The 26349-nt window shown below is 47.3% G+C and overlaps 1 protein-coding gene across 4 annotated transcripts in view; it reads right to left on the bottom strand.

Moving 5' to 3' along the window:
• Positions 1-6967: 6967 nt before the first annotated feature.
• The window catches only part of CADM3 (cell adhesion molecule 3), a 102021-nt gene continuing 82639 nt past the window's right edge, over positions 6968-26349 (bottom strand). For 2 of the 4 annotated variants that reach the window (XM_080985731.1, XM_080985733.1), the window contains one exon: positions 6968-26104. In XM_080985731.1, coding sequence (XP_080841857.1) covers positions 25956-26104 — 149 coding nt within the window. In that variant the 3' untranslated portion in view covers positions 6968-25955. The remainder of the gene's footprint in view (positions 26105-26349) is intronic. The other 2 variants (XM_080985732.1, XM_080985734.1) reach the window with 1 other exon arrangement.

Raw genomic sequence — 26349 nt, 5'->3', positions numbered from 1 at the left:
TCAATCCGTTTGTGATTGATTGGTGGATAGAAAAGTCCCCGTGAGAATTTGCCAGCAATATTTTAGCATGAATGTATTGTGGTAGACCCACTTTTGGAGGCAATGTTATCTAAGATGCACAGTTTTGGAAAGCAATTTCCCCTAATATAATGCATCTTGTCATAGTTTAATGAATGTGTATGCATTTTTATGCCCGCATTACCTGCGCACGTGCATTTTTGCACACATATCTTGACTGGAGAGCGGCATTGCAAAATTTGGAGACTTGCAGATTTCGAAGGATGGCTGCAGTTCAGATCATTTTTGTTTTGCAAAGTGCAAATCGGGCAGGCTTCCCTTTGCATGCAAACTGAATGGGATTTCTTTCCCTTTGCCCCTTTTAGCTTGACCCAAATGTTTGTACGGGGATCCCTGTGGGGTCGTGGTCTCTTCCAACTCCACGATTCTATAAACTCCCAGCCAGATGCAGTTGGCTCCCTCCTTCCTTACCAATTTGATTTATTCTTTTGCTCTGGAGAGGGGGAACTATTTCTCAACCTTAATCCTAACTTAGCCTGAGGCTCTCCTGGCTGCTTGGAATTGGGCCTTCCTTTTTAGTCCTTTTTCCCACCGTTGGCTCCCTTCACTGCACTAAGCCAGATTTGCTTCTCTTAATCTTTCCCCCCAGAACCAAGTCCCTCTAGAGCCCTTATTATTTCGGTAGGTCTCCCCACACTCCCTTCCCCCTGCTGCAGTCTCTCGCTCTTCCTCTCGCTCTTTGAACTGCCCCCATCCTGTCAGTCGTTGCCAATAATGAGATGCCCAGAACACACTATGCACAGTGCGTGCGATGCGCTCTCTCTCTCTCTCTCTCTCTCGCTCACTCGCTCTCACACACACATCCCTGCCTCTCTCCCAGGTGTGGTTCAGCTGCAGAGAGCTACGGTCTCTCTGTCTCTGTGCTCTGGAATGTGACGGTTCGGCACGTGCCGTTTCCCCGGCTGCTTTGACAGGTCGGCAGCTTCGTCCCCTCCCAACCAGCCTTCCCTCTTTGCAACGCGATGCCTTTTCCTCCCTTCCTTGCACCCTTCCCTCAGCACCCACAACCTTCTTAGCAAGCGAGCTTAGAAGGCTGGATAAATTGGCACAGAGGTGGGGAGCTCCTAGCATCACCCCAAGCCTCTCTACCTGGCCCTCGGGACTCGCCACACCCCTCCCTAGTCCTGCGCCACACCCTCTTTGAATGTTTTGGCCTAGCTGAGGGGCCGGCCTGTCCATAAGCAGAGGGAGGCAGCTGCCTCAGGCGGCGGAATCCAAGGAGAGCTTCCAGAAGTTTGACAGGGTGAAATCTGCCACTACCAGAGGTGGCATTATTATTACAGTCGTGCCTTGGAAGTCAAACGGAATCTGTTCTGGAAGTCCATTCAGGTTCCAAAATGTTCGGAAACTGAAGCGCGGCTTCTGATTGGCTGCAGGAAGCTCCTGCAGCCAATCAGAAGCTGCAGAAGCTCCATCGGATGTTTGGCTTCCAAAAATAGTTCTCAAACCGGAACAGTCACTTCTGGGTTTGTGGCATTATTCAGGAGCCAAAACGTTCGAGAACTAAGCTGTTCGAAAACCAAGGTACGATTGTATTATTATTATTATTATTATTATTATTATTATTATTATTATATTTGGCCCACGCTTCCCCATCAGGTCCCAGTGTGGGTCAAAACAATTTTACTTACCTATATGTTGCATTTATACACCGCCTTTTCCTCCAAGGTTCTCTCCCTTCTCATTTAATCCCCACAACCACCCTGTGAGGTAGTTTAGGCTGAGTGCTAGTGACTGACCTTGCAGTGAGTCTCATGGTGAAGTGGGGATTCGAACCCTGGTCTCCGAGGTCCTAGCCCAACTCTCTAACTCCTGCACCACATTAGTTCAGCAATGAAATAACTGACTCCAGTTCACAGAAACTTGGGGCAGAGCTTTCAATGTGGCTGCCCCTTTCTGTGGAACAGTATCACTGTCAAGATGTGATATGAGTGGCCCTAGTTGTATTTTTTTTTGTGGGGGGGAAATGAAGACATTTATATTTCAACACACTTTCCCAGGAGAGAGAAAAAGGAAAAGGTGTTTGTGTTTATTGCTTTAAAAGCTATATTCTTTAAACTGTTTATAAAGCTACCAGTATTTTTAGGGTTGTTGTATTTAAGGTAAAAGACCTTGAGAGTCATGGGGACGGAAGCCAATTTGTAAATTAACATGATGATGATGATTTAGCAACATCTGCCTTCGGTTTAACAATCCCTGAACTTATTTTAACTTCTGATTGACTTACACAGTCAAGGGGTGAATCTGAGGTTGCAAAGAGTTATAGGTACGGCTGCGACGCTTAATCGATTTAGATGAATTGATCAGAAACATCTCGATCAGCTAAAAAGCTGCCCCCAATTAGTTTTGCTTGTTTGCTTGCTTTTGAACCTTATTAACGACACAAGTCCTTACAAAAAGGCCAGAGGGCAAACGCCAACGAGCATCAGAGGCGTCCCTAGGGGTTTGCGAAACCAACCCTTGATAGGGGCACAAAAACCACCTATCAGACTATGGCGTGTGTGACGTTTACGTGTGTGATGGAGCACTGCCACCATCGTGGCAAGATCAAATGTAGGAGAAGCTTCCCATTCTTCCCATACTGTGGCACAAAGGCTTGCAGCAAAGTTTTGGGGGTGGGTGGGGTGCCGACACAGCTCCCAGCAAGGGACCCTAGACATGCCATCTCTTGCACAGGTACATTTGCAGAGCCTCCTGCGACAACCGCAAGGCCAACGCACAGTTCACCAGCCTGCTTTATGCTTCAGCATTCTTGTCTGCAATCAGATGCAAACCTAATTGATTATTTAACTTAGTCCATCCTCATCAACTGATGGCACAAACTTTGGCATTTCTGCTTAGAAGTCCTGCTTGGGACTGGCTGGCTGGCTGGCTAGCTGGTCCTCTGCTGGGAGTGGGGACACACTGAGATCAGAGGCGGAGCGACTGGCACCCAGAGTGGTGCAGGGGCGGGGCTAGCTGGCCCACAGGGGCGGGGCTGGCCATCCACACAACGAGCGCCCCTAGCCGCCTGCTGCCTGCACGGCGCGTGTCGGGGGCACCGCTAGCTGCCCACGGCAGCATCGTCCCTAGTGGCCTGCCGCTTGCACAGCGAGCCGGGTGCGGTGGGGGTGGCGCAGCAATGTCACCCGCCCTCGCGGCTGACACCCGGTGCGCACCGCACCCCCGCACCCGCCTTCCTTCACCAGTGACTGAGATGCTTCCCAACTTTAAAATTCTATGCTTTAAGGACTCCTATTGGACAGTAGAAGAGGCTGCCTCAGGAGGTGTGTGTGTGTGGGGGGGGGTCCTCTCCTTTGCCTGACAGACTTTTAGAAGATGTCTGAAGGCACCCCTATATAGGGAAGTTTTTAAGGTTTGTTGGAAGTCTCCCACTGTGGCAACCCTGTCAGATGGGCGGCATATAAACAATGATGATGATGGTTGTTGTTGTTCTTGTTATTGGTAGGATGAAACAATCGCTGTCCTTGAAGCAAGTCCTTTGTCCAGCGACAGGTGGAAAGAGATTAAACAGCTCTGTCAAGAGGGGCTGTTTGAAAGAATTTCAAAAGTAACTGCTAAGCTATACCCTCCTTGGGCATAAACAAATGAAGTTCCTTTTAAAAGTGCCTCGTCCTTACTTAGACCCTCTGGGTGAGGGGCGAGGAGTCACAGGCTCCCCTTCTCCTGTTTGTAACATCCCACTAGTAGTAAACAACCACACTCCCATGAACAGTTAATACAAAACCTCTGCTGGGACTTAGCCAATAACACACCCTAGCACCCATTCCTAAGTGAGGGAGCTTGTTACATCAGTGTGACCATTTCCCTTAACAGACCAGCATCTACCGGTTTGGGCATGTTTTTGGAGCCAAGAGATGCCTTGTAAATTGCCTTCCAATCCACACCTTGGTCCGGGAGGAGCAGATCAGGTCAGTTTGCATTGGAATTCACAGGAAGCAAAGCCCTTGAGCATCTCTGGTGTAAAGTACCTTGAATGCCTGGTCTCTGTATCAGATGGTGTGTTCAGCCCCAGCCTCAGGAGGATAGCAATGTCTTTGCTGCACAAATAGGCACTTAGATGATGCAACTGAGAAGTGTTGACCTTGTTTTGCTTTGGCACGGTCAGCAAAGATATCCGTGTTCATGAGTTGGAAAATTCAGCCCTTCCCGCTAGCAAACATGGAGCACAATCTGCAGACGCCCCATTGAGCTGAATGGGTGGGGGGAATAGCTGGCCTCTTGCACAGCTACCATTTAGTGGTGTGCACAGGGGTGCCCAATCCAGTTCAGGACCTGATCCAGAGTAACTCCACTTTGACATACCCACCTTGAACTGGATCTGAGCCATGAACTGAGTTTGATCAGTGTTAATTAGATATGTGGTCGGGGAAAGTAGCCTGTGTGTGTCTCCTTCTCTCCTCCTTCCTTGCAGCTTAAATCCGCCCCATGTCCAGTCACTTTGCAGCCCTGGATCACTCTGGGTAGATCTGAGGTGAGCCAGAGTGATCTGGGGCTTCCTCATCCTGATGTGGCCAGATCTCAGGTGCCAAGCGTGCCTTCCTCTTAGCACGTTTCCCCCTTGCGTCCTGAGTTTGAGTGTCTTCTAAACCCATGACACCTTTGGTAAAGGCTGTTCTCCAACTGGAGAACTACATTTTTAAAGATTTGCCTTGAGACAGTCTTTAAACCTCTTTTGTTGACCACCACCATTATGCTTTCCATTTTAAAGTTTGGAATAGAGTAGTTGCTTTGGAAGACGATCATCAGGCATCCGCACAATATGACCAGTCCAACGAAGTTGATGTTGAAGAATCACTCGAACTCAGGATGCAAGGGAGAAATGTGCTAAGAGGAAGGCACGCTTGGCAAATCCACACCGTGATCAACTCCCGCCTGGAAACCAATGTCCCCACTGCAGAAGGACGTGTGGATCCAGAATTGCCCTCCACAGTCATTTACGGACTCATTGTTAAAACCATGTTTATGGAAGACAATCTTAGTCAGCTACGAGTGATCACCAAAGAAGAAGAGAAGACCACGTTGGCCTGATTTGGTTCAGGATACGGGATTTGGCCAGATCTGATGCACAGCCCTACTACCATTCTTGAACACTGTGAACTCTTTTTCATTGGAGGTTTTAAACAGATGTTGGATAGCCACATGTCAGGGATCCTTTAGTTGTGATGCCTGCATTGCAGGCGGTTAGACTAGATGACCCTTGGGGGGTCCCTTTCAACTTCATAGTTCTGTGATTCTGTGATTTCACCTTGGATCTGTGCAGGATAACTTTCCAGTGCAACGCAATTTTTTGTGTGCTGAGGACGGCCTGGAGCTGGAGCTGACCCACAATTTCCCAAGAGACATTTGTTTTTGCAAAAAAATTCAGACCACGTTCAACCATACATTTTGCTAGACGTAATACAGCCATCACTTAACTCAAGTCAACTTAATATTGCTCTTTTTACCCGCTCAGTCACAGATTTTATTCCTCCTCCCTTTTTATTTTTGTAGGGATGTCAGAGAATTCCGCTGGAAAAGGAATTGCTGGGGTTTTGCATCTTTGTGGTCAGCTGTGGAAATACAGTCCTGCCGATATGATCAGTATTTGTTCAGGTGGTTTTTAAGTCCATGGATGATACATAATTAACGACTTTCTTTACATTGTTTCAATGTTTCCTTTACATTGAAATGAATGCAAGCTTATTGTAAATACTTACGTAATAGTGGGCAGTGGGAAGAATAACATAGTATCTGACCAAAGCTGAACTGCAGCAGAATGGAAACGGCGCCGATTGTGCCAAATACAGGATGGAATGGAAATTGCAGCCTTCTTGCATATTGTGTGAGAGATAAAGAAATAGCCATTTTGCTTATGATCAATTCTTGCACATTCGTTATAATCAGTAAAAATCTTGAAGCAGGGGGATAAATCAATGGGCTTGAGTTGTGGCTATTGAATAGGACTTACTTGGATGTCATCCTCTGCCCCAGTTCCATGGCCAGAATGACCACCTACCCCTTATTCCTTGGTGAGACCAGCTCTACCTCAGAGGCAGAAGAAGAGTAGGGATAAACCTGCTGGATCATGTCAGTGGCCCACCTAGTTCAGCATCCTGTTCTCACAGTGGCCAACCAAACACTTGTGGGAAACCCACAAGCAGGATTTGGGCACAAGAGCCCTCTCATCTCCTGTGGTTTTCACCAACTGGAATTCAGAAGTGTTGCTGTCTCCAGCTGTGGAGACAGAGCTTAGCCATCACGGGGGCAGTTGCAATAGTCATCTCCTCCATGAATTTGTCTATTCCTCTTTTAAAGCCATCCAGGTTGGTGGCTCTCACTGGGAGCGAGTTCCATAGTTCAACTATGTGCTGTGTGAAGAAGTAATAATAATAATAATAATTTATTATTTATACCCCACCCATCTGGCTGAGTTTCCCCAGCCATTCTGGGCGGCTCCCAACAGAATATTAAAAACACGATAAAACATCAAACATTAAAAACTTCCCTAAACATGGCTGCCTTCAGATGTCTTCTAAAAGTCTGGTAGTTGTTGTTCTCTTTGACATCTGATGGGAGGGCGTTCCACAGGGCGGGTGCCCCTACTGAGAAGGCCCTCTGCCTGGTTCCCTGTAACCTCACTTCTCGTAGTGAGGGAACCGCCAGAAGGCCCTCGGCGCTGGACCTCAGGGTTTGGGCTGAACGATGGGGGTGGAGACGCTCCTTCAAGTATACTGGGCTGAAGCCATTTCTGTTACCTGTTCTGACACTTCCAACATTCAGCTTCATGGGATGGGCACGAGTTCTAGTGTTACGAGAGAGGAAGAAAAACTTGTAAGGAAACCAGTTGTCCCATCACAGCTCACTCTGCCGTTTGAGGCAGGGAAAGCAGTCAAAGAAGACGGCAGGGTAACATGTATAATCCAGATATATTTATAGGTTTTATCTTCTGAGATTAGCACAGGATATTTAGAAAGGTTATAAAGTAACATTGACATTTGTTGTAATTCATTTGTTCTCCTCCCCACACCCCTGAAAGTTTTATGTACATACAAGATCACAACACAACAATCCAAGACCGCCATCCTCTCTTGTCCCCACTGCCCACCCAGAAGAAGAGTTTGTGTGTCGGTGTGTTTTCTTTTTTGTTTTAGCTCAGTACAAATATGGCTTTTGTGTAAATATTGGGAGAGTCTAACTCCAACTAGGAAGCATAGAGAGCCTGTTCCAGTAGGGGGCGCCAGTTGCCACAGGTAGAGGACAAGACGATGTTTTAACTAGTCCTGTTTCTCATTTCCACCCTCCACCCTGCCTCTGCTTCTCTGGGAGAAAAGGGAAGACCTAGATGTGAAGCATAAGTAAGTTATTAGGCTCTTCCTCTGACCCATCTTGCCTCTCAACAGCCCTAAGAAAAATTATTCTAGGGTGTGCATGTTTTTCTTTTAGCAATTATAGCACTGCAGCCATACAGATGTCAGCCCTGCCTTTGGACACAACCTGGTGTGAATAAGAAACAGAAACTGAAAAGAGATTTATGCAAAACAGCAGGCCCGATTCTCATCAGCAAAGTCCTCGGGCTGGTAGTCTGGCTGCTCCCCACAGCAAACATAACCAAATGGTGTCTTTTTATTCCCCTCTCCCCGGAAAAAAAATAAAAATGGCCTGCTATTTTTTTGGCCGACGCTAGAAAACAAATGAGGTGGAGATTGTGGAACTTCTGGCGTTGACTGACAGATCTCGTGGCAAAGCAGGAGGTGTGCAATGCATCTCTGAGCATAGGTGTGGTGCATACATTGCCTCCCCACAACCCCCCCAGGAGTCCTTGAAACATGCAAAGATCCCTTCCATGTTTGCCGCATAGAGATGGGCATTCCAGGGTTGGCGCTAGTGCTTGACATTATTGGGTATCCGCTGAGGCCCCAGCCAAAGCAAGGGGTGCCCACTGCCACCTCCATCGCAGAACCTCCCAACCCTGCCACTGCCACTTCCTGTCCACTCTCCAAGAAAGAGGAAGGAGAAAATGTGGTGTTTCCTTTTGCCTTGCTCCTGCCCTCTGGCCAGAGAGGTGGACTGGCCTCAGAGTTAAGGATTGCCTCCTGGTGGCATCTTGCCCAACATCCCCCCTCCAGAAAACAAGCAAACATCGGAGAATGTTTACTGGTCAATAATAAGACATGGTGTGTCTTCCCTTTGCTTTGGGATAGCACACCCTGAAAAATCTCTGGTCGATGCACCTCAGGAATGGGGAACTTCGTGCTGTTGTTGGACTCCCAACTCCCATCAGCCTGGCCAGTGGTCAGGGATGATCACAGGAGCTGTAGTCCAGCAACATCTGGAGGACCACAGACTCCCCATCTCTGAGGTACTTGCTCAATGGGTGAATCAAAGACTGCAAAGCATCCTAAGGTGGCCAAGCAAGCTTAGCTTTGGTGCTAAGTCAGGGCGAGAAAAATACCTAGTGTAAAATGAGGTGCAGACCTTCAGTCTGAAGAACAAACAAATCCATGGGCATTGCTCACCGGTTCCAAGAATGAGTCCCTGCTTGTATGTTTCAAAAAGCAGAGTGGACCCCCAAAGTAATGTACCCCTGCTCCCATCACACCTGGCAATGTTCATAATATGTACCTGCCTAAGGGTATGCACAAGTGAGGGCAAAATGTTTCTGATCATGAAAAAGCTCCAATATCCAAACTTGCAAATATTGCAGGATTCAAGTGAAGGGGATCTTAGTAGGGAGGCACAACCTTGGAATCAGACCAACTTTTTTGGGCGGTGGGGACTTATGGAAGCTACATGATTGGAACAGGGGGCGAGGACTGCTTACCAGGACACCATGGATCTGGAACAAACATCACAATGGATGTTCACTACCATCCCCTTTGTGTCCTACTTACAAATTTCTCTGGTTGATGTATGTTGAATAAAAATGGAGCTGCTCCCCCTCCCTCAACAGGTACCCTCTAACATCCACCAGCCCCGGCTTGCATGGCTGAGGGTCAGGGGTTGTGGGAGTTGCAGCGCAAAACCTTTGAAAGACACCAAATTGGGAAAAGCTGAACCAGGTGCAGCTTAAGAAGAGTCTTGTTGCTGGATCAAGCCAAAGGGGGCTCCAGTGTCCTCTTCTCAGTGGCCAACCAGGTAATTCTAGAAAACGTGCAAGCAGTACATGAACACACTGCCCAACTTGTGATCCACAGCAGCTGGCATTCAGAAGTATACTGCCTCTGACAGTGGAGGGAGAACATAGCCATTATGGCTAGTGGTCATTGATAGCCTTCTCCTCCATGAATTTGTCTAACCCCTTTTGAAAGCCATCCAGGTTGATGGCCATAATCACCTCTTCTGGGAGCAGATCACATCGCTGAACCATGTACTGTGTGCCTGTCCTGACTCTCCCAACAAGGTATCCCCAAGTTCTGGGACGATGCGAGAGAGAGAGAAAGGCCTCCCCATCCACTTAATGGTCTTCTGCATCCATTGCAATAATCGCCACCCTGTTGCTTAAATAAAACCACAACCACCACCCACTGAGCAGAAGAAAATAGAACGCATACCCCGATTCACAACTTCGGGTAATATGCACTGTCAGCCCTACTCAGAGTAGACCCATTGAAATTCATGGACCAAAGTTAGTCCTGCCCATTCATTTTGATGGGTCTACACTGAGAAGGACTGCTGATGCATGTGGCTTATTTGGCTCAACATCGCTGGGACCGGCTTTCTATTCAATCAAAGTTGGGTTCTTGCCATTTGCCTTCGAGTCACCGAGCCTATGTAGACTTTCTAAAGCTCTTCTAGTTATCCAGCCAGGCTGGGAGGTTTACAGGGAAAAACAACACCCTCAACAATGGGCTTTGAGCAAACAGTGACAAGAGAACCGATGGAAAAAAACAACAACCACGGTATGGCCGCCAGCCTTCGTTTTCCCCAACCTAAGCATTTCCTTTCTCCTGCTGTCACACGGCGGGTTCCATCTTCCTTGATGATGGGGCCTGTTATCCGTGAAACAGAAGCCTCGCTCCATTGGAGTGTCACTGGCTCCAATTCCCTCTCAGCTGCCCGCCTCCCCTAGTTTTATAACCAAAGTCTGGAATCTCCACTCCTAGCTTGCAAATCTCCCCAGCTGAGAAACTGCAGTGGATATTTTTTCTCTCTCTCTGTGTGTGTGTTGCAGAAATACATACAAACAACAGGCATGCTTGATATAAAATCAATGCGCCACAGGCTGGGCCAAAGCAGACTCGACACAAACGAGTTCATAGCCTCTGGCAGGTTGTGGATGAAGAAAGAAACACGGTTGTGTCCCCGAAACAGCCTGATTCTCATATCAAAGCCCATGGCTGCAGGCCTTTGCGCATGCCCATGCACACACACATCAACAGCTTGCCTTGTAAGGCTGGTGCCCTTTGAGACTGGTAGGGCAGAAGGCAGGGAGTACAACAGTAGGGGGTGCCAGAGTGAAGGACAGGCAGAGCCAATTCATTCCAAGTCTTGCCCCCAGCTCCTCTCTGCTGAGTTTTGCAAAGGCAACATTGAGACTATGAGGAGGAGAAAGGAGACAAGCAGCTCCCCTCCCCCACTAGCTGTACTGGTTATAAGGAAGAAGGCAGGCAGCTCAGGTCTAGCCCAGGGCAGACTGAGGTTGGTGAGGCAATGCTCCATTAGCTGCAATGGACCAGGCTCCACTGTGGGCTTCTGGAGTGCTAGTAAAGTGGTTGGAATAGCCTCTCCGGTTTGCAAATGTTTACTGGAAGCTTGAAATCCTACGACACAACTTATTAGAACTGCAAATACATTCACATGCACATCCACCCCCTGAATATGGGGAGAGGGCATGAGGTGTCATGTGCTCATGGGTGTGCAATGATGTGTATCTTGCACTAGCGTTGAGGCAGATTACAGAGATTTCAACTTGGAAGGAAGATCCATCATGACACATATCCAAATGAACATGATTTTTTGTTGGGTGGGTTTTGATCTGTACGAGGGCTTCCCAAACTTAGGTCGTCCACTGTTTTGGGACTACAACTCCCATCATCCCTAGCTAGCAGGACCAGTGGTCAGGGATGATGGGAACTGTAGTCCAAAAACAGCGGAAGACCCAAGTTTGGGAAGCAATGATCTGGATGAAGCAACCCTTCTTTCTCCTCCTACTTCCCCAAAAGAGACACCATTAGAAAAGAGGGGTCAACTGTGTACCAAGAGGTCCCCCAAAAGATGAGAAGAGAGTAGGAAATGCATTGCCCCTCCCCAAAAAATGGACAAAAGAGGACACCAATTTGCATATGTTAATTTATGTGTACTTATGCAAATTTAGAAAGAATCACTATAATTCAAACAGAAAGAAAATACATCTTAACTTAGTGGGGAACAAGAATTGGACCAGGTAGCCTCTGTGACAGCTCAGTTTGCAGTCTAGGTGTTCAGTGTTGAGGCACAACTACAAGACCTCCCCCTTCTTAAATTGCTTTGGGTTGTCGCCAATGTTAGCCCTACTCAGAGTAGACCCACTGGCATCAATAGTGACGGCTAACTTTGGTGTCTTAATTCTGATGGCTCTACTCTGAGCAGAACTTCGTTGGACACCACCTTTTATCTACAAGCTGGACTTAAGACCAGACAGCTGCTCTGCCAGATGACTCCTTCAAAGAGAGGACCACCCTCTGTAAAGTAGGACACATGACCACCTTGTAGTAATGAGGTCAATGCGAAGAGCCCTGCTCAAGTGACACCCCCAAGGAATTCGAGTCATAAGCCAAGGGTGGGCTTCTAGCCTGAGGGCTGCCTATCCTTCCAGGCAGTGAGGACCAAATGCCAGTGGTGGGCGTAGCCAGAGGCAAAAGTGGCCAGAGCAACAACATGCAGCGTGCATTTTACAGTAGGCAAGATTCTGCACATGCACAACTCCCACACCCCGCCTCTCTATCCTCCTTCCAGGCAAGCAAGAAGCATCATCAGAGTCCAAAGACACATCCCAGCCAGGCAAAAACACACAGGTGCAAAGCTGGGCCAAAGGGGTGTGGCCCAGAGAAAGGGGACGTGGCCTGGGATAAGTTCTGGGGGGCTGCATTTGGCCCCTGGGCCTGAGGTTCCCCACCCCTCTGTTAGACGTACGGCATGGACATTGACCATTAAGGAACAAGGGCAGACAGATCTCCCCGTTGTGATCCAGAGAGTTGTGTGTCTAGGCCAGCTCCTGTTCACCCATCACTGTGGCTTTGACCATCTGCTCCTAAGCTACTGTCAAAAGTGAAGGCTACTGGGGGGCTCCAGTTGGGGCACAAAACAGCCAAGTGAGTTTGGGTGAAGCTAATTGAATTTTGGGGGACCCCTGGGCAAAAGGTCTTCCGTGGGTTCCCTTCTGGAGTGGCCCAACTCTTCCTCCTTGCAGTCACCACCTCCAGGTCACCTGCCTTTTTCTTTTAAGGCCACATTCGCATCATGTATTTAAAGAACTATGATACCATTTTAAAGAGTCAGGACTTCAACCCCCACAGAATTCTGGGAGCTGTAGTTTGTTAACGGTGCTCAGAATTGTTTGGAAACTCCCTAGAGCTACGATTCTCAGAGTGGTTTAACAGTCAGTCCCTCTTCCCAGGGAACTCTGCAAATTGTAGCTCCGTGAGGGGAATAGGGGTCTCCAAACAACTCTTAGCACTTTCAACAAACTACAGCTCCCAGAATTCTTTGTGGCTGGAAGCCATGGCTGTTGAAAGAGATAGTGTAGGGCTTGAAATGTTTGGTGTGAATGTGGCCTGAGTCCAATCAATTCAGCTCTGTAGACCAGGGATAGGGAACCTGTGGTCCTCCAGCTACTGATGTACTCCAACTCCCATCAGCCCCAGCTGGGACGACCAGTAGTAAGAGGTTAATTCTGGTTCAGCAACACCTGGAGGGCTGCAGGTTCCTCACACCTGCCCTAGATGGAGAGGTGAATGGAGGTCCTTCTCCTCACTCCAGATACTGCTTGCTACTTGACAGTGTGGTGTAGCACTTAGGATGTTGGATCAGGACCTGGAAGGCCAGAGTTCCAATCTCCACTTGGCCATGTAACTTGCTGAGTGCCAATGAGCCATTCACAGCCTCTCAGCCTGACCCACTTCACAGGGTTGTGTGAGGATGAACTTGGTAGGGAGAGAACCTTGAGCCGTTTGGAGGAGATGTGGAATAGGGATGCCATAATGAGAATGAAGTAGAATAAAGAAAGCGGGTGACTAGGTAACAACAGCAGATTTTAAGAACAGTAGCGATGTGGGGAGATGTCTGGTTGTTAGTGGGCTCTGTGCTGCAAGGGGGCCTTGGCAGGTGCCCAACTGTGCCAATCAGTGATGCCAGCCCTGGGGCCATTGGAATAACTTGGGTGGGTAGTTCTACACGTTCCTAGACTTCTAAAAAGTGCCAAAAGCAGATCGGCTCCAGAAAGTGTGATATACAATGATTATGAGAGCCAATGGTGGTGTTGGACTAGGACCTGGGAAATCAGGGTCCAAATCCTCCCCAAGCCATGAACCTCGCTGTGTGATCTTAAGGGGCCAGTCAGAATCTCTCAGCTTAAGCTACCTCACAGGGTTGTTGTGAGGATAAAATGGGGAAGAGGGGGAACCTTGTTTGCCACCTTGAGCTTCTTGGAAGATAGGTAAACTATAAATATAATACTGCTGCTACCACTACTACTAATTATTAATACTTTTTAAAAAAGTAACATATTCAAGAAAGGGAAATGTTATTCCGATGACTAGAAAAATAGTACTGTTTTCATAGAACCATAGACTTGTAGGGTTGGAAGGCACCCAGGAGTCATCTGGTCTAACCCCCTGAAATGCAGGAACCACCGTTTTGTGGACTTTGCAGATCCATCATATAGAAATGGCAGGATCCTTCCCCATATGTTGTCTTTTTGTCATGTGAATGTTATCGATCAGTGATTTTCTTCCTCTGAACATTAAAAACAATGGGCTGTGTTCAACTAACGTTTACTCAGAGTAGACGCATTGCAATTAATAAGTCTAATAAGTTTTCAATTTCATTGTTCCGCAAGGGACAATGACAATAAAGATATCGTATCGTATCGTAAGTTAGCCATGGCCATTAATTTCAACAGGTCTACTCTGAGTAGGCCTGGCAACCCAATATTTAAAAGAGATGAGGTAGGAGAAAACTCCAGGCTGCCTTTAGGCTATTCGTTCATTGTGGGATGCAATCCAGAGAGCCGTGCCTCATATTCTTGAAGGCTTGCGCATGACTAGTGAATCATTGTGCTCATTCCCATGAGTGACAGATTCCCAGGCTGTAGGACTACCTGATGTTGAGGTTCAAAATTGTGGACTGGCTTGTAGCACAGGGATTTGACAACCACCAGGTAAAAGAGCCACCTGGTGGCTAAGGATGGAGTTTGTCCTACAGATGGTCCTACAGATGGAGACTGTAGGAAGTAAGTCATTGCACTTTGTTCTTCACTAGCCATCCTTGTTTGGAGGTATCTTTCCAGCTGTTTGAAGGGTTGCAGTTCAGTGTTAGAGCATCTGCTTCCTATGCGAAGGTCCCAGGTTCAATCCCTGACTGGGGAAGATTTCTTGTATGAAATCACAGAAAGCTGCTATCTGTCAGTGTGGACAATACTGAGCTAGACAGACCAGTTGCTTCTCTGGGAACCTCCAAATGTTGCACCACTCTTTAAGAAGGACATATAGAAAAAGTGGTTGACAGGAGGGCCACAAAGAGGGCTCAGCAGGATGGAGAAAATAAGCTGTATGAGGAAAAAGAGAAGAAGCTGGGCATGCTTTTCACACAGAGAAGAAAAGATTGAGGGGAGACAGCACTCTTCAAAAACCAGAAGGGCTGTTATGCAGAAGAAGGCAAAGATTTGTTCTCTATTGCTCCAAAGGGCAGAACATGGGCTAATGGGTTTAAGATGCAAGGAGGTAGGTTTCAGATGAACATTTAAGAGAGATTTCTTGATGATAAGAGCAGTTCCACCATGGAACCAATGACCAACGAGCCTCTTGAGAAGTTCTACCATCGGAGTTCCTGCTTAGAACAGGAAGTTGGGCTACTAGATAGCCCGCCAGGCCCTTTTCATCTCTATGGCGGTATTCTACAGTCAAGGCAGAAGGACACTCTGTCACTGTTGCTTTATGGTTAATCTATGCTCCACAAGTGCAGGAAGGGGCAAAATCTTCAGTGGTCCATCAGTGGGGAATCCTTTGGTCTGTTTGCTGACTCTGTCTAGCAATGAAACCCAGCCCCATTCAAAATCCAGCAACATCTCCCACTTCTGTCGCACAAGTGTGGAATCTGCCATTTTCAAGATTTGACACCGGGATTTTAATTTTCGACGGGGATGTGCTTAACCTCAAAATAGTTCAAGAGGGAGTTTAGTGGCTTCCTGGAATCTCCCGGGTGTTTCGGTTTGATATAAAATCTCATAAGCCGTCAGCTGCCAAGGTCTAAATGCCAACGTGTGTCAGCTATCAAATACTGCCAAATGTCAAATACTAGCAAAATGCTCTGTCATGGAGGATGGGTGGAGAATATGAGAATGTTGCAGAGATCCCAGAAGAGAGTTGTACAAACGTATTTCAACATATAATGAATTGCCTCCCATTACAAACTGAATCACCCACAGCCAGGGTTTGCCCTCCCTGAAGTCTTGGGCCTGCTACTATTAACATCAGAAGTCGGGGAACTTTTTCAGTCTAAGGGTTGGGTCCACAACTGGCCCAGTTTGGTAGTGCCACTGACCTGTCAATCATCTTATGTCCTCTGATGCCAGGTTGTTCAAATTTCAAGTCAAGCGCAGGCATAGATTTATCTCCGATCTCACCACCCATCTAGAAATAAACCAGGCAGAGGGCCTTCTCGGTAGTGGCGCCTGCCCTGTGGAACACTCTCCCATCAGATGTCAAGGAAATAAACAACTATTTGACTTTTAGAAGACATCTGAAGGCAGCCATTCAGAAAAAGAAATACTGTCAAAGAGCATGTAGATCCTAGTGCTCTGTTGCTTAGTGCTAAGATCAGAGATAACAGATCTTTGTGCCTGGCATCATAAGATGACAGATATCTGACAGGTAGGGATGGGTGAATCTGTCAATTCTGGTTTTTCTCAGACCTCATCCACACTTCTGCTTGTCCCATATCTAGAAAGCATGGAGTCTGAGCAGTTTTTCCCTTGCTCTGCTCCTCTCCCAGGGAAAACCCACTCTTCATCTCTAAATCGGAGCAGACATCAATTAGGAGAAAACCCAAACTGCCATTTGCTCTGATTGAGTGCTAAAGAGTGGTATTCCCCAGGGAAAGCAGAGCACAAGAGGAAGTGTGGGTAAGCCCTCCGTTTCTCATTTTCCTGATCTTAAGTTCAGTTTTCCACATTTCCACATTGCTTTAATAATAATAATAATAATAATTTTTATTTATACCCCGCCCTCCCCAGCCAAGGCCGGGCTCAGGGTGGCTAACATGCAATAATAAAAACAAGTTGAATGAATACAACTTAAAAACAAGATTAAAATACAACATTAAAATATTGAAACATTAAAATATTAAAATGCAGCCTCATCACAGGAGGAGAAAGGAAAAAGAAAGGGGGGGGGGGGAATCAAACTGATTCTGAGCCAAAGGCCAGGTGGAACAACTCTGTCTTACAGGCCCTGTGGAAAGAAATCAGATCCCGCAGGGCCCTGGTCTCCTGAGACAGAGCATTCCACCAGGCCGGAGCCAGTGTTGAGAAGGCCCTGGCTCTGGTTGAGGCTAATCTAACTTCCTTAGGGCCCGGGACCTCTAGGGTGTTGCTATATATGGACCTTAAGGTCCTCTGTGGGGCATACCAGGAGAGGCGGTCCCGTAGGTACGAGGGTCCTAGGCCGTGAAAGGCTTTAAAGCTCAAAACCAGCACCTTAAATCTGGCCCTGTACTCCACTGGGAGCCAGTGCAGCTGGAAAAGCACTGGGTGAATATGCTCCCATGGCAGAGACCCCGTGAGGAGCCTCGCTGCAGCATTCTGCACCCGCTGGAGTTTCTGGGACAGCTTCAAGGGCAGAGTGAATTACAGTAATCAAGCCTGGAGGTGACCGTCGCATGGATCACTGTGGCCAGGTCGGGGTGGGAAAGGTAAGGAACCAACTGCTTGATGCGGCGAAGGTGGAAAAATGTTGCCATTTTTTTTTTAAATTGAAAAGGTCCTCCTGAAAATTTAACAGCATTTTAATGCAAGTTTCCCCTAATAGACATGTTTGTACGAAATTTTAAACAATAGACACATTTTTGTAAAGCAAAATTCCGTAATACTATGCATTTTGGTATATTATTTTCACTAATATATGTGCACACTTTACTTGAGAAAATGCATTTTTGTACACACTACTTGGCCAGAAAACTGCACTGCAAAAATTCAGAGAAGTGTGAATGTCAAAGGATGGCTATTTTTCAGAGTTTTCATTATGTGAATGTATTATGTGAATTAGGTAGGTTTCCCTTAAATGCTAAATGATCCAAATTTACCCTATCCCTACTGACAGCTGGCAGGAGCGAACTTTGGTCTGTTAAATTTCAGCCGTGACCTGTGTGATGCCATCCTTGTGATGCCCTGTGACACCCCCCAAGCCTGGTGCCCAGTGTGGTAGAACTGGTCACCCTGCCCTAAATCAGCCGCTGCAGCTGGATTTGGATTTCCCCCAATGGGATTGCTAATCGGGCCAACAGGACTGAATTTCCCCATCCCTGATCTACATAATAGCTCCACTTTTTAATCTGTACCCAGGCTCCACTTCTTGGCCACAACCAACATATAACAAAGGGAAAGGATTGAGGAACTGGATTATAAAGAAAATGATTTTATACACTCCGGAAGTAAGTGTGGAGCTGAAGAAAAAGTTCAGGGGCTAAGCATAAGTGAGCTCTGATCCAATTTTCTTTTTTTGGAAATGAGAAAGCAGATAGAGAAGCGTGATGAAAGGAAAAAGGGGACACAAAAAGAAACTTCCGCCATATGTAAAATGCCTGTCCAGTTTCTCCAAAGCAAACCAGATACAGATGTACAGTTAGCTTGTAGATGGAAACCACTGAATGCCACATCCCTGATCTGAATAGCCCCACCTATCAGATGGCTTAGCCCCGCCCTCAAATCTGCATAGCTCCACCCACATTCTGTTTCTAGGTGTGATCCCAGCATGTGGTGGAATCCTGGGCTTTAAGGGTGTGTCAGAGTGCATGCTGGGAACTGGAGAAGATAGGTTAGGTAGATCAGGAATGAGGAACCTTTGGTCTTCCAGATGCTGTTGAGCTCTAGCTCTCATCAGCTCCACCCAGCATGGTCTATGGTTAGGGATGATGAGAGTTGTAGACCAGCAACATCTGGAAGGCCACAGGTCCTCCAGCCTTGGGAGAGAGCAGGAGAGACCCCTCAAATCTTGTCAGGTGTCAAGGCCGTTATTTGGTGAATATTCAGAGAATATCCAGTGAATATTTGACACAAGATTATTTGAAGGTGGGCAAATCCATTTCAGCTCCTGGAGAATGAATCGTGTAACTCCAAAAATGACACCAACATAATTTTTTTTAAGTTATTGGACAACAGGCCGGGAAACACCATTGAGCTGAATCTTTCCACGCTCAGCTAATAAAATGGTCAATAAATCTTTGTAGGTTTGCAATTTAACGGCTTGTCTCTAAGGAACGATCTCGTCCCTGTGTTTGAATGATATGTCAAAACAGAGACAATATTGGCATGTCTTTCTGTATATATATATATATATATATATATATATATATATTCTCCTGTGAATGACATAGTAAGGCCTATCACACCTCAGAGTTCTTGTGAGGAAATAAATTTGGGGGAATAAACATGTGATAAATCACAATAATAAAAAAAGTAAGGTTAGTCATAGCCAGGGACACTTTAAAGTTGTTGCTGCACCCTTGGTGAGATCAACCAAACTTAATTTCTATGCCCTCCTTTTCACCAATAAATATTTCTGTACAGTGATTTGAGGAAGGGCCTGGTTCAATCTCTGGCATCATCTCAAGGTAAGGCTAGGAATGCCTCTAGGCTACCTGAGAAAGGTGGACCAATGGTCTGACTCTGTATAAGGCAGCTTCCTAAGTGTTTAAAATGTCTGAAGAACAAGCATTACCCCACTGCCCACATCAAGGGAAATAATAGGACAACTTTGTTGTTCTGCATTGGCCAGACTCCTTCCGGAGTATTATGTCCAGTTCTGCTCAGCACAGTTTAAGAAGGATATTGACAAGCTGGAATGTGTGCAGAGGAGGGAGACCAAGATAATCAAGGGTTTGGAAACCAAGCTTATGAAGAACGGTTGAGGGAGTTGGGCAATGTTTAGCCTGGAGAAGACTGAAAGGTGATACGATATCTGAAGGGCTGTCCAATGGAAGATGGAGCAAGCTTGTTTTCTCCTCTTCCAGAGGGTATTAGGACCAAAACCAATGGATTCAAATGGCAAGAAAGGAGATTCCAACGAAACATCAGGAAGAAATTTCTGAAGGTAAGAGCTGTTTGACAGTGGAAGAGACTCCCTCGGAAGGTGGCAGACTATCTCTCAATGGAGGTTTATAAACAGAGGTTGGCTGTCAGGGGCTCTTTAGCTGCGATTCCTTCATTGCACAGGGTTGCTCCCTTCCAACTCTACAATTATATGACTCTGTTCTATCATCACAGTTCAGTTTTACATTTCAGCTCACTCCTGTAGCTGCTGCATGAATTAGAACCTTTGACTCTGTTTCTTGGAGGGCAGGACACATGAATTCCACAGTATCACAGTTCCCCACAAGCTATATCTTTACAAATCTGAAATAACCTTGGTACTAGTTCATATGAGTGCAGTTATAGAAAAGTTTATACAACAGGAGTTACCTGCCTGGTTTCTTTTCATTGGCTCATTCCAATGTTTTCTATGTGAAAGAAACACAAGGCACCTGTGTGTTTTAAAAGTTTAGACGGCACACTTTTGATTTGAACGCTCCTAACAAAAAGATTTCAGTTCATTTTCCATCTGTTACAAAGACCTGCCTGAGACAACCTCCCTGGGCAGGTCTGTCTTATCAAAACAAGGTTTGCCAAGCTGGTGCCCTCCAGATATTTTCGATTATAACTCCCATCAGCCCCAGTTCAAAACATCTGCAGGGCACCAGCTTGACAAATGCTATTGCATTAAAGCAGCAGCAACAGCAGGGTGCCTCCAATCCTACTCAGAGTAGACCCATGGAAACTAATAGACATGGTTCACTTAGGCTTGTTCGTTTTAATGGGCCTACTCTGAGCAGGACTTTGTTGGACACAACCCTGTGTCCATGCATCCCATTTTAAATGGTGCATGAGGGGCAGTCAAGTCGCCGGGGCTTTGTCGAAATAATATTCCAGTTTGCCTGGCAGGAGGACAGAAATCGAGGCGGCTTAGTCACCCAGGGGAATTGGGAGGGGAGAGAAAAGAACATTGGAGGGTTAAACGTGAAGGCATGACTCCGTTGTCAGTTCAAAGGAGGTGACTGCTTGCCAAGTGCCAGGTTAAAAGGGAAAAAAATGCTAAAGGTTTTGTCAACATGCATGTTGGCAGGCAAAGCTTCAAAGGACAAGTAATTGTTTCGTGCTGGAAGAGACAACAAGGGCTTTAAAACTGTTGTTAACCCTGCTGAGCTGAAGATATCACCTTTAATTAGTGCAAAGTAAGAGCCCCATCTCTCTCTCTCTCTCTTACACACAGAGAGATAAAATTCCTTCTCTCTCGCTTTCTCTCCATCACGGCTCATTGCTACAGCACATGCTGCCTTGCCCCAGGCTCAAACACCCACAGCATCTCCCGGTGGGGCTCAGAATATCCCCTCTGAAACCCTGCCAGTCCGTGTAGGCAATACTGAGCTTGATGAAGACAGTATAAGGCAGCTTCTCTTGTTCCTATTTAATACAGTCCTTTCTCTGGAAACATGAGGACTAGAATCTTATTTAGAAAATGGCCGCAGCTCAGGGGCAGAGAATTTGCTTTGCATTCAGAATGTCCCCAGTTCAATCCCCAGCATCTCCAGGTAGGGCTGGCAGAGACACACCTGCCTTAAATGCCAGAGAGTTACCTGCTGCTGCTGCTGGTCAGTGTAGACAGCACTGAGTTAGATGCATCAATGGGCTGACTTGGTCAGCTTATTCTGCTTTCCTTCTCACGTGCACAAGGCAAATTTCCCCCAGCCAGACAAATCTTCTCACATGGATCAGCCACATGGTAATCCAACCTAATCCATGATCTATGGGGTGGTATCCAACTAAATATTGTCTAGAATAGACCCGTTGACATTAACGGACTTAAGTTAGCCATGTCCATTAATTTCCATGGGTCTCCTCTGAGTAGGACAAACATCGGCTGCAACCCCAAATAAATAAATAGATCCCACCCCGTGCTGAAAACTCAAGATGCCCAGCAGTTATAGAAAGGCAGACCTTGTGTTAGAACCTCCATGTCCAGGGGCAGTCTAGCTCTAAAGAGCAGATATGGGGAGGATAGGGAAGAATAGAGGGGAGTCTACTGTCTTGTAGGCTCCCTGAAGGCCACTGACATTGATACAGCCTTGATTCCATCTGCAGAGGTGCTGATAATCTGTTCAGTCACCAGGCGAAAGAAGGGAGCAGGGGAGATCCCACAGCGCACTATGGCTGTGTGGATGTTGTTGGGACTCCTGCTCCCATCATCCCCTGCTGGCTGGGGCTGATGGGAACTAGGGGTCCAACAACATCTACAGGGATCCATCCATGGCTGGGGTCCGACGGAGCGGAGGTTTTGGTGGTGGTGGGGAGGTATCAGTCATTGGCTTGATCAAATCGAAGAGCCAACACTTCCATCAAATTTCCAATCAGTTCAGAGACTGGCAGAGGCAGGAGCAAGATTCCCACCACTTCAAAGTAATGCACTTGCAGGAGGTTGGACTAGGTGACCCTTCCAACTCTACAAGCTTGTGATTTTATGATTCACTGCAGGAACCCTGGGAAGTTCCCACCTGATGTCAGCTTTTGAGCAGGTGAAGGTGGACGTGGTCCATAAAGGTGGAGGAAGGTTGTGCTGTGGACTGTGCTTTGAAGTCCCAACGATCAGCTGATTGTTGGTGCTTCAAAGCACCCATCAGTGCTTGCAGAGCAATGTGTGGTTTTCTTTAAGCCCCCAACAATCAGCTGATAAAGTTTGCCTAGCCTTGCATCCTCCTGCCTTCCTTCTCCCTGAGCCCCACTTTACATAGGCACTTAAGAAGGTCCTCTTACACCAGGAGTAGGAAACTGGATCCAGCTCTTTACCTATCTTCCCTGCCACAGGCCAAGTTTGCCACACCTGACATCACAGGTGAGACCCATTTCTGCCTGCAGGGTTTTGAAATCAAACCATACAGGTGCAAATGCAACCAGCTGATCGTTGGCGACTTCAGAGGATTGCACGCAGCTCTTGCTGCAAGCACTGATGACCAGGGTGCTTTGAAGCCCCGGTGATCAGCTGGTTGCCAGGATTTTCAAAACACAGCTCATAGCACAAATTCCCTGCCTCCTTCTTGGACTAGGCCCATCTTTACCTGTCCAAAACCTGACATCGGGTGTAGGATAGGTGGGCTTAGTCTGGTCAGAATAGCCTTGCAGGCCAAATGAGAAATGCTTGCAAACTCAAATAGGCCCATGGGGCCAAAGGATCCCATCGCTGCCCAAGACCAAACTGCCTGAGACGCTAGTTCTGACCTTCAAGGGACCCTCAGCCAGAGCAGGATCTGGGCCAACCTGCTGACCTCTTAACACCTGACAACACCGATGTAACAAACTTGAGAAGTCTCCTCGAACTGACCACCAGTCCATCAGCTCCAACATCCTCTAGTTTCTGTTTCCTATTTGCCGCAGTGGCCAATCAGGTGCCTCAGTCTGAAAAGTCCACCATCAACCACCAGGGCTTATAGGCAGTAACCCTCATTTGCCACAGATCCCCAGCAACTGGATATTTAGAGGTAGCCTGCATCTGAAGATGAAGGAACCATTCCTAACCTCTGTGGCCGGTAAGAACAAAAGAGGAGTCCTCTTGAGTCAGGCCAGATGTGCATCTAGTCCATAAATCTGTTCCTGCAGTGGCCAACCAGGTGTTTTAGGAAGGCCACAAGTAGGTCATGAGGTCAACAGCTCTCTCTTGCTGCTGCTCCCAACCAACCCTGACTCCGATCCTAGGAGTAGCATATAGTCATCAGGACTGGTACCCGTTGGTTGTTTTATCCTCCATGAATTTTGTCTAATCCCCTCTTTCACAGCCATCATCGCTACACCATGCCAGAAGTTCCATTGCATTTGCTTTGTCCTGAGTATGTTGCCAATCAATATTGCCAAGCTATCAAGAGGAGAATACATATGCTCACTCCACTGGAAGAGTTGCAGTTCCCAGGAATGTCTGCAACGACTCTGACAACAGAAAGTTCTCTGCACATGCTCAGAAGCCCTTTTCTCCAGCCAGCCCAGTTGCCAAGGACAATCACCAGCTACTTAGCCTATCTTAGGTGAAACCTGGACCAACAGTATCTTCAAGACACGACATCGCAAGCTGGAAAGTGGTGTTTGGCTCTGTGTTTGAGATGAAATGTGTGAACGTCAAAGAACTACAAAAGAGCAGCAAAAGAAGCCATCGCTGGGACATGCTCTCTGCATGCATGTTCATTACACTAAATACTTTGAAAAATAGACAGATGTGAACTCACAGAGCTAAGGCAAAATATTTCACCTATCCATGCCAATTGTTGTGTTAAGTGTTCAGCCGCTACACTATTTCCAAGAAAACAAAAGAAAAGAAAAAAGCAGGCACCTTAAAACTCGAAAGGCCTACCATTTTCATGGCGAGAACAACTGCCCTCCCCTCAAAGTCTGCTTTTGTTTCATTTTACAATCCATCAGGTTTCTGGCCCTCCCTGAGGTTTTTGAGGAAATCTCAAAAAACCATGGCAGTAGTTGTGTGTGACAATTGTGTCTGTGTGTGAGTTGGGAGGGAGGAGAGGCTATTGTGACAGAAGGCAAAGTGGAAGGAAGAACCAGAGGCGGTTGTTCTTTTAGAGATCACAAGATTTCATGATTTGGGGAATGGGGGGACAGTGGTGGACCCCCACCCTCAAGTTTTTATTGACAGTGGAAAGGCATTAGTTTATCCCTCTGTGGCGGTGGTGAACAGGGCATCTGAATCATTCGCAACGAGTGCAACCTTCAGATGTATGCCTGTGAGGAAGAAACACTGTTTCTGATTGCAGTGTTGGATCCAGGCTTCAATTAATTTGGCAGGGTGTGTATTTGTGTGCATGCTGAAATAACCGCAGCTGACGCTCCCCCCCCCCCACACCCTGTGGTCTAATCAGCAGCAAACACTGGAGACTGGGGAACTGTAATTGCATCACTCAATAAATCTTGCTCATTCAACTCTCCCCACCAATGGGCTGATGGCACTAGAAGCTGCCCTTGAGCTATGGGGCACCCCCCTGGAATGCCTTGCTTCCTCTCTAACCCAAGGAAGACACAGGAGAGTAGCGGGTACCCTTTTGCACTGAGAAACCGGGGCTCCAAACCAAGAGAAAACCCCAGCGATGGGAGTCCTCTCTCTTTGAGCGGCCCCTTAGAAGCACTTGGCTCTCGAATCCCCCCCCCCTCGTGACTGGGAAGCATAAAGGACACCAGGGAAGCCTCAAAGCAAACTCCCCCTTTCTTCTTCTTTTTTTGCCATGGGTTTGGGTCGGGACTGCAACCGGCTAGCTGGCATCCCTTGGTACACGGACCACACAACAACATTCTCCTCTCGAAACAAAGAGACGCAACCGGAGGAACAAAATCTCGTCGAAGGATAAAATCGGCAGAGCTTTTCATAGCAAACCTGCCCCCCAAATTTGAGCCTTTCCTTCATCAGCCTGGCTCCCAAAACCTTCCCAAATGAAGACCATCACAGAGGAAGGCCTGAGGAAGTTGGAGGCAGCATGGAGGAAAGTTCCCTTTGCTGCGTCCACCTCCTATTCCAGTAGGAAAGGGGGGGCTTTCCAGGCCCTAGAGCCGGGCCCCCGATTTTGATAAGCCCAGCACTCCCTTGCTCAGAGTTCAGCCCGCCTTGCTTGACCCCTAAGATGCAGGATTAAGGGATCTCCTCCCAATGTCCGTTCTCCCCACCCCAAACACAAGCGGATTTGATCCTTCGACATCAAAACAGAAAAAGCAGAACAACTCTAAAGGAAAGCAAGAGATATACCATCCGAACCCCCCCCCCCAACAAACCCCTACAGTGCCCCCACTTCAAGACATTCCAAACATAAGGGAACGAGAACAGAGGTTTTTCTCTTTTTTTGTAAAAAGAAAAGAAAAAAAGAGTCAAAAACAAGAGTACGCCATCGAAAAAGAAGATAAAACAGCCTCAAAAGGAGCCGGAAGGAAGGAAGGAAGGAAGGAAGGAAGGAGGGAGGGAAAGAAGGAAGGAAGGAAGAAGGGAGGGAAGGAAGGAAGGAAGGAAGAAAGGTATCATCACTCACTCTCCAGGTCTGTGTTTAGTGCGATTTTGGCAGCCGCAGATATGTAGGTACAAGCAAGCAGGAACAAGGGGTTTTGAGGGGTTCTCAATGTTCGGGTGCGTGTCCCCCCTGTTTAGTAACAATGTTTTATACAAGTTCAAAGAAGCATTGTGAGCCAAGCTGATCTTCTTTCTCTCTCTCGTTCCTCCTCTGTCCCCTCGCCGATCTCGGTCCCCCACCATCATCCCTCTGTCTGTCCGTCCATTCCTTCCTGGGCGCGAGAGAAATTCCTTTGACATATTGGTTGGGTGGGTTCTGTTGTCATTCAGTCGAGGTTGGGTTCCGATCCGCCACTTCCTCCTCCTCCTCCCCCCTGCTGCCCGGCCGCCAGGCCCCACCCTCCCCACTCAGATGAAATACTCCTTCTTGTCATCCCCACCAGTTTGACCGCCCTCGGCATTGATAATGGCTGTGTCTGCGTCTGGGGCGTCGTCCGAGCCTTTGGCCTCGTGGGTCAGGTAGGTACCTGCATAGGGACACAGAAAAAGAGAGGAAGCTACCAAATTGGGTCATTTGGCTTGGAGCAACAGTGGAGCTTATTTAGGATGGCTAAGAAAAGTGGGAAGGGTCTGTATCACCACAAGGGAACATGGGACTTGCATGGTTCACCCAACCACACCTCCAAAAGACATGGCTTACGTGCAGAAGATCAGAGGTTCAGTACCATGGGCATAGTCAGGGCAACAACTGCCCCCCTAAATCAAGTAAGTAAATAAAAAATACTTAACCAAAAGTATTTGG

The sequence above is a fragment of the Podarcis pityusensis genome, assembly GCF_964106645.2.
Source record: "Podarcis pityusensis genome assembly, chromosome: 16".
NCBI classification, from domain to species: Eukaryota; Metazoa; Chordata; class Lepidosauria; order Squamata; family Lacertidae; genus Podarcis; species Podarcis pityusensis.
Note: the sequence above shows the minus strand (reverse complement) of the source record. Positions and strands in the feature narration are given on the sequence as shown.